The following is a 12,965-nucleotide window of genomic DNA, read 5'->3' as shown; positions in this document are numbered from 1 at the left end:
TTATAATGTGTCATACAGAAGTAAATCATTCTGTTATCACAGGGCAAAGCCAGCCATCATGTACACATATACTGTTATATAATAATCATCCGGTGAAATATATAGTCAGTTTTATTTCGCATGAAAGACCAATGCTAAATAACAACAATACCGCACAAGAGCGTGGAACAGATATCTCACTTTGTGACAAAGGACGTAATTAATATTCGGACAAGGAATGGGAGGATCACATGATAGTACGAGCGACAGAATACATCCTTCATTATATATATATATTCACAATTGTATCATATATACCTGCAGTAGTTGAGACCAACGACAAGTTTATCTTCATATCACAAAGCCAAATTGATCATATTTAGAAAAGAAGTTAATTTGGCTTAATATTTTATTCATCTCAGATACAATCATAATCATATGCACTAAACAATCCACCAAATATTCTAAATTAAAACAAAAAAAATTATTCCATAAATATTGATATACAATTTATTTTAAAATAGAAAAAATAATCAATACTTGATTTCCTTGAAGGATGTCAACAATTAACACTCCTCCTTTATATTATTCCAAGCATTGATCGTAGCAGCTGAACTTTAGCTCTGGGGAGTACTTTTGTGAGAATGTCCGCAACTTGATTCTCTGAACCAATATGTAAGCTTTATTTCTCCAATCTTCTCAGCTTCTCTAATTGCATGATATTTAACATTTATTGATGCTCCGAGATGTCCCGGGTCATGGAACCTGTCTATGGAAGAGTGCCCGAGTCAGAAGGATGGACTGTTCCCAGATCAATAAGGCGACAAATTGGATCGACATCTGAGTTGTGGGATTGCTCGGGATGAGGAGAGTACGACTTGAAGAATCCATGGAGGGGCCAGGCAGTCAAGAGGCCGGGCCATGGAAGCACCCGGGATATAGCTTCTCCGGAACATTGTATGCCCGGGCCCTCATAATAAATCCCGAGAAACTCCCTAACCGGACCACTTCGATATGTGTGTTGCATTTAATGAACGCCGAAAAAGTAGGGTACACGGATGACCTATCTCTGACACTAGTGCAAGTGGCTGATAAAATCAGGGAGACTGGATGTAATTAATATGAGATTTGAATCAGGGAGACTGGATGTAATTAATATGAGATTTGATATGTCAAAACAATAGTGTATAATCAGCCGTCCTACTATAATTAATGCTCAACACAAAGAACGAGGTCATCATTGTATATCCTACTATAAATACCATGTTTATGTTGGGATATCAGGGAAATAAACTAGTTAACACCGCAGCGGAACATCATAAGTGATATCAATAATGAATAAAATGGACACCAATATTTATAGCGGTTCACCCCAAGATTGGGCTACGTCCACTTTAAACCTCTCAAGGAGATCACTTCTTTATTAATAACAAAGAAGACAAAAGAATTGAGAATACAAAGTATTTCACTCAGAACACTCTGATTTTAACACTCACTTTCTCTCCACTAATCATATTTCTTCCAACTTAAGAAATCTCACACTAAATCATTTATCTCACTGCTACACTTATGATTGTAGATGAGCGTATTTTGTGTTTTGGTGTGATTTTGAAATGAAGAATGAATGAATATTTATAGGTGAAGTTTAGGGAAAAAACAAAAAAATTAAAACCTCATTGCTTACATAATCAAACTAACCATTTTTGACTAATCTCAAACCATGTGTTAATTGTGTTGTTGAATTCCAAAATGGTGTTCTTTGAATTCAATTTATGTTGCTTTGAATTCAAATTTAGGTGGCTTGATTACTTAGCAGTATACTCTTTGCATTTACTCTCTATTGACACATTGAATGCTCTAATTTATTGTTCATTTACTCTCCACCTCCCACACCAATCTCACAACCACCACTTGGTTACATTGGTTTCTTGCTTGAGTTCTTCACTGATTTAAGCATCGGAGTGGTCACGTCGGACATCCCCCGACGTCCATTCACGTGGTTACTTTCTTGTTCACAGATCTCTCAAGTCGATCATGGAAGGAAAGAAGCTCAGTCCAGACGTCCAACTCATATTTCCTTCAATATATTGATAGCTAATCCGGTAGAGTATCCGACGCGACTCGCCCTTTTTACCCGGGTTGCATCATTTATATTCTTGGTTCTTCCATGTTGCACGGGATTTTTTGCGGTGGATATTGCTGATTTATTATCAACCCAGATTGTTGTTGCTTTCTCTTGAGGGTGGCAAAGATCTGTTAGATTTTCTAAGCCACAAAGTTTGATTTGCTGCATTTTCAGCTGAGATATACTCAGCTTCTGCGGAAGATTGAGACATCTTGTTTCTTTGAGTTATGTGAAATAACTCCACTTCCAAAAGTAAAACAGTAACCTGATGCGCTCTTTGAGTCATCCAATATTATATCTGGTCTTGTTGAAGATAGATAAGCGCTGGTTATTAGTCTAATAAATTTTGGCAATGTTGGTATTTTTTCAACGTGACAACGTTTCTTTCGAGAAAATGACCAAAACTATAAAAAAAAAGTTTGAAAGATATAAGCAGTGTTTTTATAACCGGACCGTTAATCGAACCGGTCAAGCTTTAAAAAATGGTTCAACCGGTTCCACCGGTTCGACCGTCCGATCAATAAAATTAATATTTTATTTATTTTATATAATAAATAAAATAGAAAAATATTGATTATTTATGTTTTTATAGTTTTTACTTAATTTTTAAGATGAAAATTACAACAAATATTTAAATAAACATCACTTTTCAAATTCAAAAATCCAAATTACATCTAACATGTAACCAAATAGTGATGACCAAGTTTAAGTGCCCAAGAAAACATCAAGTTTAATTATACAAAAAAGTAGCAAACATCAAGACCGGCCGGTTTCCGGTTCCTAAAGACCGGCCGGTTTCCGGTTTTTCCGGTTTAACCGGGTTTTAACCGGTTTTTTCCGGTTAAACCTGTTTTTCGGGTTTTTACTTATCTCTGGACCGGTCTTGAGGCCGGTTCGCGGTTGAACCGGTTCGGTCCGGTTTGGAGAACATTGGTTATAAGAGTATATTTATTTACCTAACGTAGTTGATAAGTTAAACTTTGTTTATGACATTTACATATTTCTAAATACTAGAAAAATGTACGTGCGTTGTACGTAAAAGCCTAAACTGCTGAAAATATATGTTCGAAATTTTGATAATATTTTAATGAATTAAAACATGGCTAATAACATTTATCAACCGAAACAAACTAAGCCATTAAAAAAAATATGACCATAGACGGTATATGGATCAGAGAAATTATCTTATCTACTTGACACTTTTTCCAATATGCTTCTTGGTTGATTTTGACAACTCAATAACTCTTTGTCGTAGTTTGTTATAATATACATATAATTATTTTGGTATGCTCAGTAAGTTTCTGATCGTCTTTAACATCTATTATATTATTTACAATCCTTATCCGGGATCTGACATCCTCGTAGTTTGCTTCTTTATCACGACATTTTTTTGGTTTTCTACATTGTTTTTATCTGATAATCTTATTTTTCCGACTATTTTTTTGTTGTTAAATGATTTTTACCAAGTAGAGACAATTATTACATCCAACAATCTCCATCCCAATAATTGCACTCCCTGCAATCAATGAGAATCGAACCCGTGACCTTGGCTCTGATACCAATTATAGGATCGAGCGCTTGCCGCTTTACCAAAAGCTATAGCTAGTAGTAATGGTGCAACTCAAATCTTTTAAACCGCACAACAGCTCAAGCACCACGGTTCGACCGCTCTACCAAGCAGGGACAATTATTGCACCCAACATAGTAATATACAACATTATTTTTTGTTATTTAACATGTCTCTTTTTTTTCATCCATTATGTTTGTCTTAACTTTTTTATTCAAAATTTGACGCATTTCGTAGACTATAAGTATGAAAAACCAAGAAATTATATAATTCACATAAACCATTTATTATTCTCTTCGTAGAACAGAAGACCCAAAATACGTGGCTTTTATTGGTGTACTCTCATACTTATTTTTATATAAACAACAAGACACATCATATAATATCAGAAAAATCAATTACCGCCAATAATACTAACCAAAACGAATAAAAAAATCATAACACAAACAACCTCGATAAGAAAAAAAATGATAACTCAAAGTTTAAAAATAATTTATTTAGTACAATAACAAAAAATTGAAGTATATACGAGCAATAAAAAGTATAAATCACTCTCAAATTAAATATTAATTTATATTATTCACAATTTGTATAAATTTTACAATATTTTTTTTAAAATAAAGAGAAGACGCCTTATTAATGTCATCGTTTTATAGATATTCATTTCACTTCTTAAAAAAAACACAAATGAAAAATGGTGCCTTGACATTTAGAAAATCAGCCGTAAAAATATAATACAAAGTCACACAAATTTTCTTAAACCATAGAAAAATATTAGGCATGAGTTAACTTGTGATATAATTAAAATTTAGAATCATGCATAATCATTGAATTAGAACAAAGTCGCATGCCAAAAATCTACTGGATATTATATATTTTAATATTTATCCATATTTGTTGTTCACCAGAAGACTCTTAGCCCTACCAAATTTTGTAGTTCACCTATTATTTTCATAATAAATATTATTACAAAAATAATATAAACAAGAACATAAAAACTCAAATTAAAATGCCTTCTATCAATCTAACTAAAACAAATTGATTAAATAATATAATAATGTCATAAAAAATTTAAATATTGATTTATAGACAGAAGTTTGAAAATACATTTGTCCCAATAAATAAAAAAATATTATCTCTTGATATTCTGAGACATAAGGTAAAAACAAAGAAATATTTCAATTTTTTTAATATTTTCTAAGTCACTTCAAACTAAGTAATCTAAACAAATTAAACAGAAAACATGCATTATGTGTTTAAAAATTAACAAAATATCTCAACAATAAAAAATTGAAAAATAACCATTTTTGTTGGATATTTGATTTTATTTTCTCTTTTCTTTGTGCAAACAAATAAATCACATAAACAATGTAAAAACAATTACATGATCAATACAAATGACATAAAATAATCAAACATGTTAACGCTAGGGTAAAAAAACTCCTCTCATTGCAAGAACACAAAATGATCAAATGGAGCATATTATTTAGTAATATTTATTTAGCAGCATTTATAAAAAAATTGACCAAATATTTATTAATAATTTATTTTTATTCAATCCGATTCATCTCCCTTTGTCGTCCTATTATTATTTGATGGCAATGTATAAATTTAAGTAATTAAAATTAAATTTAAAAGTAAATTAAAATAATAATTAATTTGATTGAGTTAAATACACTATTAATGATCTTATTAAACTAAAATAAAAAATGACTTAAATAGCACCATTAACATGACAAATTGTAAAATTAAAAAATAATATAATAGTAAGCTCACAAATAAAAGTCATATATTTAATAGATTAATAAATAATATATTATTTAGTAATATGTATTTAGCATCATATATTGAAAATTGATTAAATAACTTAAATGTTTGCAATGAAATCAGTTACATACAAACATTTTCTCTCAATAACGTATTTTTGTTGATACATAAGTAATCTAAATACATCTACATTCTAAATGAGAAAAAATGTTTTATATTACCTTAATATTTATTAATAATTTAATTTTATTCAATCACACTCATCTCTATTCGTCTTCCCATTATTACCTTAATGTTTGTAATACTAACAATTTATTTAAATTTATAAATTTATGATAGTGATTTCTGTGACTTTGATATCAATGTAAATCTTAAGTAAATAATTTTAAATTTAAAATATATATATTAAGATTATCATATGAAAAAAACAAAAAAAATAAATATGTATTTATGATAGTGATTTTCTGTGAATTTGTTGTCAATGTAAATATTAAAGTAATTAATTTTAAATTTAAACCTAAAAATGTATTACTGATTTATTACTTCAAAGACTCATACTGAAAAAAAATATGTATATAAATTTACTTTTACCTTTAAACATCAAAATGTATTCATGATTATTCTTAAGCGACTCTATGACACAAAGCAACATCTATCTATTTAATGATTATTCTTACACATCGCTGCACAACACAAAAACCTCACTCCGTCCTTCTGACTCGTGCTTTTTTTTTGTGCCTTTGCCTGTCCCTTTCCTCATCCCGTCCTTAACTTTTTCCTTCCCCTCCCACTCTCTTCCTGCTCATTCTGCCCACCGCATATGAAAAAGTAATTATGACAAAAAAAATAAATAAGTAATTATGATAGTGATTTTTTGTGAATTTGATGTCAATTTAATAATAAAGTAATTAATTTTTAATTTAAAATAAAAATATATTAATGATTATTATTAAAAGAATATGAAAAAGTAATTATGTATTAATGATTATTATTAAATGAAGGTAAGGATATGTATGTAAATTCACAATTCACATTCATATATTTATATAGATATAGATATAGATAGATATAGATAAAAACAAATTATACCTTTGACCCAATATATATGTATCTTTGCTATTGCATCTCAAATTTCAGTTTTAATATATTATATATGTTTTTTTTTATGTGTGTGGCAATTTTGGTTATTTATTTGCAATAATATCAATGCATGTGACACTGACGTGTACAATGACAACATCATCGCTTCTGATGACAATGACTAAAAGTGTAAAAATATGAAAGACGTCTTTTGATAATATGAAGGACCCAATTTGCAAATTGACAAACAAAATTGATGAAAATTGAAACTTTTTCTTATTTCTATATGAAAGAAATATTGGAAAAATAAATTGATTACTAAAATAGCCATTATATGTTTCTATATAAAAAATGATTAAGGAATTAAATCCATAATTAATAAACGGATTCCCTTATTTCTAGATATGCTAAGCATTTACACCAATTTCTTACAAAACCCTAACTTGATATAATTAAAGTCGTATTCATTAAACCCGTCTTAATTGGTTTTGAAGTTAAATGGTTTAATACCATTTGAACGCATAGCAATTATGGAAAATTAAAAATCGGAGATTTTTATTTCATTTACTCCCTCTTCTTAATTTGATTAGGTCCAATTCTTTTTGTGCTCATAAATATATTATATTATTATTATTTTATTATTACATGCAACACTCAAAAGGATCATCGTGTGGGATGCCTCATATTGAAGCCCAGAAAAATAAGACGGGTACGAGGATTTCTTCAAGGAAATACAAGTACTCGCAGGTTTTCACCACCGTGTTGATTCCTGTCTACGCTAAACTGAATTTTTGAACATATATTTGGGTGATCAAAACCCTTCTTCATTGTCTTATAACATTAGGGGTTTTATTAGGTTTTAGGCCTGTAGAATGAATCTTGCAAATGGCCCGATCCTTGGGCTGAATCTCGTTTCTTCTTAGTTCCAGTTTTTGTGTTTTGAATGCTAGGGCTTTTTTTCTGGGTGGAAGAGAATTCTAGCTTGATTCTCTTGAAACTTGTACAAGTTTTTCAATGTTGGTAAGCATGTAAAATCTTTCTTTTGATTATTCTTGCGGGTTAAGAAACGTTTACTCGTGCTTCAAACATTTGAAGGTTGTTAGAAGTTTTTGTTTGGACCATTTTCTTTTAGAAGGAAATCATAAACAATCGGGTTATTTCCTTTTATCAATCATTAGATATAATTTTTTTAGATTTTCATCATATGTATGTATGTATGTATGTATGTATGTATGTATGTATGTATATACTTTCGCACGAATGTTCGGAGAACATAGCCTCACAGCCATTGCCACTTTTGGGTGTCAATTAGTTTTTTTTCATTCGTTAAACACGACGATAAATTTTGAAAAATAATAAAAAACAGTGAGGCAAAGCTTCCGTACCAAAGCAAATCATAGGTGAAGCGTCGCTTCGATATTGTTCAAAATAATCATGAAAATAAATAAGTGATATTATTTGCTTTGGTATGGTTTTGCCTCACTTTTTTTTTTTATTGTGAGCAGATGAGTAATAATATTGAATATCTTTTACAAATGTAATTTCTCAATACCAATGCTCTGATTCTCTAAAATTTATATGGATTTTAGGAAGCCAAATCCCTTGAGAGATTTTATTGTAAATCTATAGAATGATAATTAATTTGTTTTGTGCCTTTGAAATACTTATATTATATATACTAATCTTTAAGTATAATCATTCTTTATGAAATATATATTCACATTAAATCCTGCTTATTCTATTTAATGATTATATATGCAGGAAATTAACTGTTTTTAGTGACTGAGCAATCAAGAATAAAATGAAGCCTACCTCATGCATAGTGTTGAGGCCGGTCTCTTGTCTTTTTTTCCTGGTATGTCTTTAAAAATGAATTCCCATGGGATAAACATGTAGAAATTCTTCTCTATATTAATCTGCTTAAATGCAGATGTTTGTTTTGCTATCTTTAGCTGGCTTGTTGATTCCCTTGTGGATTAATCGGGTTACAAGGATTGAAAGCCAAGTGAATCTGATTGTTTACAACATCAATCAAGAATTATTTTCTGGGATTGAGAGAACAAGTACATTATTTTCTCCGATTAATGCATCCGCCATTAATTTAGCACGCTTCTTGAGTTCGTCCTTGGATGAAAATGAACTTCGATCCTCCTCGCATGTTCAGTCTAAGGTCAGTATACATGTATCTAGTTAAATATTCCAGTTGTTGGTAAGTTTTTTTGGCTTCCTGTATGCGTGTGATCCCGCATGTGTTTTATCGAAAAAACAAAGTGAATACTTTGGTAATGCAGGTGGCTCATACGTTATTTCTAGCTCTATCAACAGTACCATACGTTTCTGAAGTAGCATACATTGGATTGGATGGCTTATTCTTTGGCTACTATGTAAAAGGTGGTCAGCCTTTTGCATTGTACTCGAATTCTACTTTTTCTTCTACCCAAAATGCCCCAAAAGATTTCACCTGGTACGCGCAGCCAGCAAATGGCACGGGGGAACTATATGGTGAAGCCATTATGTTTCCTCCATCAGATATATTCAATAAAATCTGGTTTCAAAGTGCACCAAATAATTCAAACGTTTATGCCTCGGTAGAGACTGACTGGGCTGATTCTCAAGATTTAATGTTACTTGTTAATGCTGGTTTGGATCGAAAAGGAGCCGTCACTTTTGGGTATCCGGTGAAATCATTTATTGATTTCTTCGCTGCGGGCGTTTGCTTTTACAATGGAAGCTTGATTTTAGCCACAAAAGATGGGATTATGCTCACTGAGGGAATTCCAAACACTCAAATGATCTTTATTGATAATCGAGTCTCGTTTAACTTATTAGGCCCCGATGGTGATCGAGTAGGTGCAGTTGGAAATATAACATGCCACTCTGATGAAGGGATGCTAACAGACTCTGTAACAAGTATTTGGGGTAGTAAATACGTGATAAGTTGTTCATCGGTTGAAATTGCCGGACTCCAACTGGTACGAATTTATTCTTATGATCACATGTGTTATTCAGTACTAATCTTGTAGTTCAAAAGTTTCCACTCTTAAACTTGTTTACTTTTCAGGTGTATGTTTTGGCTCTACCTTATAGTCGGTTGTCAGCCTTCATTCATAACAACATCATGTCGGCATTTATATATCTCTTGATATTAATCGGTTTTATGGTGATCACCATTTGCACTTTTGTATATTTGATAGTCATAGCAGCAAGAAGAGAAATGAATCTCTGTGGAGCATTGATAAAACAAATGGAAGCAACTCGACAGGCCGAAAGGAAGAGTATGAATAAAACTCTAGCTTTTGCGAGGGCGAGCCATGATATCCGTGCTTCCTTAGCAGGCATTACAGGCTTGATTGAAATGTCCCATAACATAGTCCCTAAACTAGATCCTTCAGGACCAGAGTTGCATACAAATTTACTTCAGATGGAAGCTTGTAACAAAGATCTTCTAGGTTCATTTTTCTTGAATTTCGCATATTGTTGTTGTTACTATATATCAGGTGAATCATATTCATTTGTCGTTGAATGATTTGTTATGTTCAGGTATATTGAACACGATTCTTGATACAACGAAAATAGATGCCAGCAAAATGCAACTTGAGGAGGAAGAGTTTGACATAGACCAGTTACTAGAAGATGTAGTTGATTTGTTTCATCCTGTTGGTATGAAGAAAGGGGTGGACATAATCTTGGATCCTTATGATGGTTCTATCATGAAATCCTCCCGCGTGAGAGGGGACCGAGTGAAACTAAAGCAGATTTTATGCAACTTACTGAGTAATGCAGTAAAGTTTACTTCAGAAGGGCATGTGGTGGTTCGATCTTGGGCAAGAAAATCGAGTCTTGAAACGGGCATTCTTGCTTCTAACAAAAGCTACAGCTTGATGAGACGCATATCATGCTTGTTTTTCCAGGTTGATAGAGCATATAGCGAGTCAGAAGTTGTGAAAAGTATTCAGCTGGATCCCAATTGCATGGAATTTATATTCGAGGTGAATGACACAGGAAAAGGGATTCCAAAAGAACAACAAAAATATGTATTTGAAAATTATGTTCAACTCAAAGAGACATCATTTGGGACAGAAGGCACAGGTTTAGGACTCGGCATTGTTCAATCCCTGGTAGGCTATCTACTGCGATTTCTCTGCATTCGAAATCACTCTGCATATTGAATGTCCAACTTTTCATTTGATCTACTGCTACTGTGTGCCACTAGCTATTTACTTTAATATATAGATTCTTTAAGCTCTATACGTTTTTCGAATGCAGGTTCGTTTAATGGGCGGAGAAATAGAAATTATGGATAAAGAAATTGGTGAGAAGGGAACTTGCTTCAGATTTAACACATTCTTCAGCATATGCAGTACAGATATTTCAGCCAATGCAAGAGACGTAGATGTTGAGGCTCATGGTGGTCACATCTCAAGTGGTTCTTTTCGACATTCAGGATCTATCATCTGGACACAAAGCCCGAAATCCGAAGCATCCCAAGTCATACTCTTGCTCCAGAGTGCTAAAAGAAGTGTCATTTTGCAGAATTACATGGAGAGACAAGGCATAAAGGTGCATACCGTGAAGCAATATCACCAACTTTCTCCAACTCTAAAGAAAATCCAGCGAAATCTCAGACTCTCGCAATACGGCTCTTCCGCTAAATCTGACGTAAATTCAAGAAGCGACGCCCACACGTCTCGTGCGTCCAGTACAAGATCATTAAAGGAAGTACCACTTAGTGCTTTGGATAGCACAGACAATGATTTACTCTTCCACAGTAATCCTTGTACGATGGGTAGTTTGGTTAGCTTCATTTTGATAGTGATCGATACTGGTGCAGGACCTTTTCGAGAGATCAGCAGAGCCATAGCTGAATTCAGAAGGGACTTAAACAATGGCTGTTGTAGCAGGGTTGTTTGGCTTGACAAACCGGGTTCGGAAAGCTCTAATTTCCGGGGCCTTGGCGAGCACGCTCTGCCTCAATCTGATACAGTAATGTCCAAGCCTTTCCATGGATCCCGTTTGTATCAAACTATCAGTCTTCTACCGGAGCTCCGTGGCATGCCGCTTCCTAGAAAAGGAGAAACATCTCACAATGTTGGAAATATCGATTCTCTCGGAGTGGCTAGTCCATCTGGGAGCACTATCAACATTACCAAGAAGGGTGTGAAAGAACAATCTTCTGAAGATGATGTCTTTCGAAAGGTCGAGGAAATCAAAGAGCAAAAGACGGGCAAAGTTAATCCTCTGACTGGGAAAAAAATCTTGGTGGCAGACGATGACCCTGTGGGACTTAGGATAGCCACATCTGTGGCTTTACAGCTTGGTGCAGTTACTTCTTCATGTAGAAATGGAGAAGAAGCTTTGGAGCTTGTTTGCAGAAGTCTAAAAGATGAAACAAATACCGGAGCTTCTATGAATCTGAAACCATTTGATTGTATACTAATGGATTGCGAGGTAAAAAGTTTAGAACTTGTTAATTCTTTAGGGATAGTTGCTTCTCTAGCCCTCAACTTTTACTTCTTTCTTTCACTTGACCCTAATGTCACTGACATGGTTCAAACGTAGGATCCACATGTCCAATGACATACAATCACTCAAGACCATACTTGTCAAAAAAATGAATAGTCTAGAATTAGAACTCAAGAAAACGAAAGAAAAAATAGAAGAAGAAGAAGAAGAAGCAGTTTTCCCATCCTTGAATTCGAAATATTACTTGTATTTTGTGTAGAATTTTGATGTTTTTCCCCCTTAACAGATGCCCGTAATGAATGGGATTGAAGCAACCAGGAGAATGAGACAAGAGGAGGGATTTTACGGAGTTCACATCCCCATTGTTGCCTTAACAGCCCACGTTAGTGGAGAAGAGATAGATATGATGATCGAGGCTGGAGTAGATGATCTTTTAACCAAGCCACTCAACAAGGAAAATCTTATGAAAGCTGTATCAAAGTTTATCTTTTGAACCACACTTTGAAGATGTGTTTTTCTTCGTTTTTTGGCTTCAATATACATCATTTAAACGTACATAATTCCAGATACCTGTAAGAGTAATTGTGCATTTTCAGTGAACGTGTAACTTGTGAAAAGTATATGCATATATATAGCACAATAAACTTGGACGAATACACGACGGATGAATTGGAACTCAATTTGTTCTTGATTTGAGGAGCTCGTACGACAGGTCGTTTGGATCGATTAATTTCATTTGAGGAAGGAAATTCGAGTCCATCTGCGACCAGTCTGAAAAACACACGAAATTCCCGATATAAAATCAACAATATCTCAAAACCCCGTGCCATTTTTAGGGATTTATATTGGTGATTTCAAATTAAAAAGGTGTAAAAGAACTATAATTTTTAATTGACTGTTAGATGATATTTGAATTCAACTTTAGACATACAAGTGTACTTATCTCAAGTCCATGATTTCATTCTATATATTAAATAATTTATT

At 33.0% G+C, this 12,965-nt stretch overlaps 1 protein-coding gene across 1 annotated transcript; it reads left to right on the top strand.

Annotated features, from left to right (window-relative positions):
• The first annotated feature begins 8,319 nt into the window (after positions 1-8,319).
• Positions 8,320-12,541, top strand: LOC140838055 (histidine kinase CKI1-like). The gene is made up of 7 exons (XM_073204144.1): positions 8,320-8,373; positions 8,449-8,688; positions 8,810-9,490; positions 9,580-9,967; positions 10,059-10,636; positions 10,785-11,966; positions 12,268-12,541. Exons 1-7 carry the CDS (start codon positions 8,320-8,322, stop codon positions 12,472-12,474), a joined length of 3,330 nt encoding a protein of 1,109 aa, XP_073060245.1. The 3' UTR covers positions 12,475-12,541.
• The last annotated feature ends 424 nt before the right edge of the window (positions 12,542-12,965 follow it).

Source organism: Primulina eburnea, chromosome 8 (assembly GCF_022965805.1).
Source record: "Primulina eburnea isolate SZY01 chromosome 8, ASM2296580v1, whole genome shotgun sequence".
Classification (NCBI taxonomy): domain Eukaryota; kingdom Viridiplantae; phylum Streptophyta; class Magnoliopsida; order Lamiales; family Gesneriaceae; genus Primulina; species Primulina eburnea.
This window is presented reverse-complemented; position numbering and strand designations above follow the sequence as displayed.

Excerpts from the sequence above, each read along its gene's own strand:
- LOC140838055 (XM_073204144.1), top strand. The coding sequence starts at position 8,320 with ATGAAGCCTACCTCATGCATAGTGTTGAGGCCGGTCTCTTGTCTTTTT. Across the intron at positions 8,374-8,448 it reads TCTCTTGTCTTTTTTTCCTG|ATGTTTGTTTTGCTATCTTT; the intron begins GTATGTCTTTAA and ends GCTTAAATGCAG. Across the intron at positions 8,689-8,809 it reads CCTCGCATGTTCAGTCTAAG|GTGGCTCATACGTTATTTCT; the intron begins GTCAGTATACAT and ends TTGGTAATGCAG.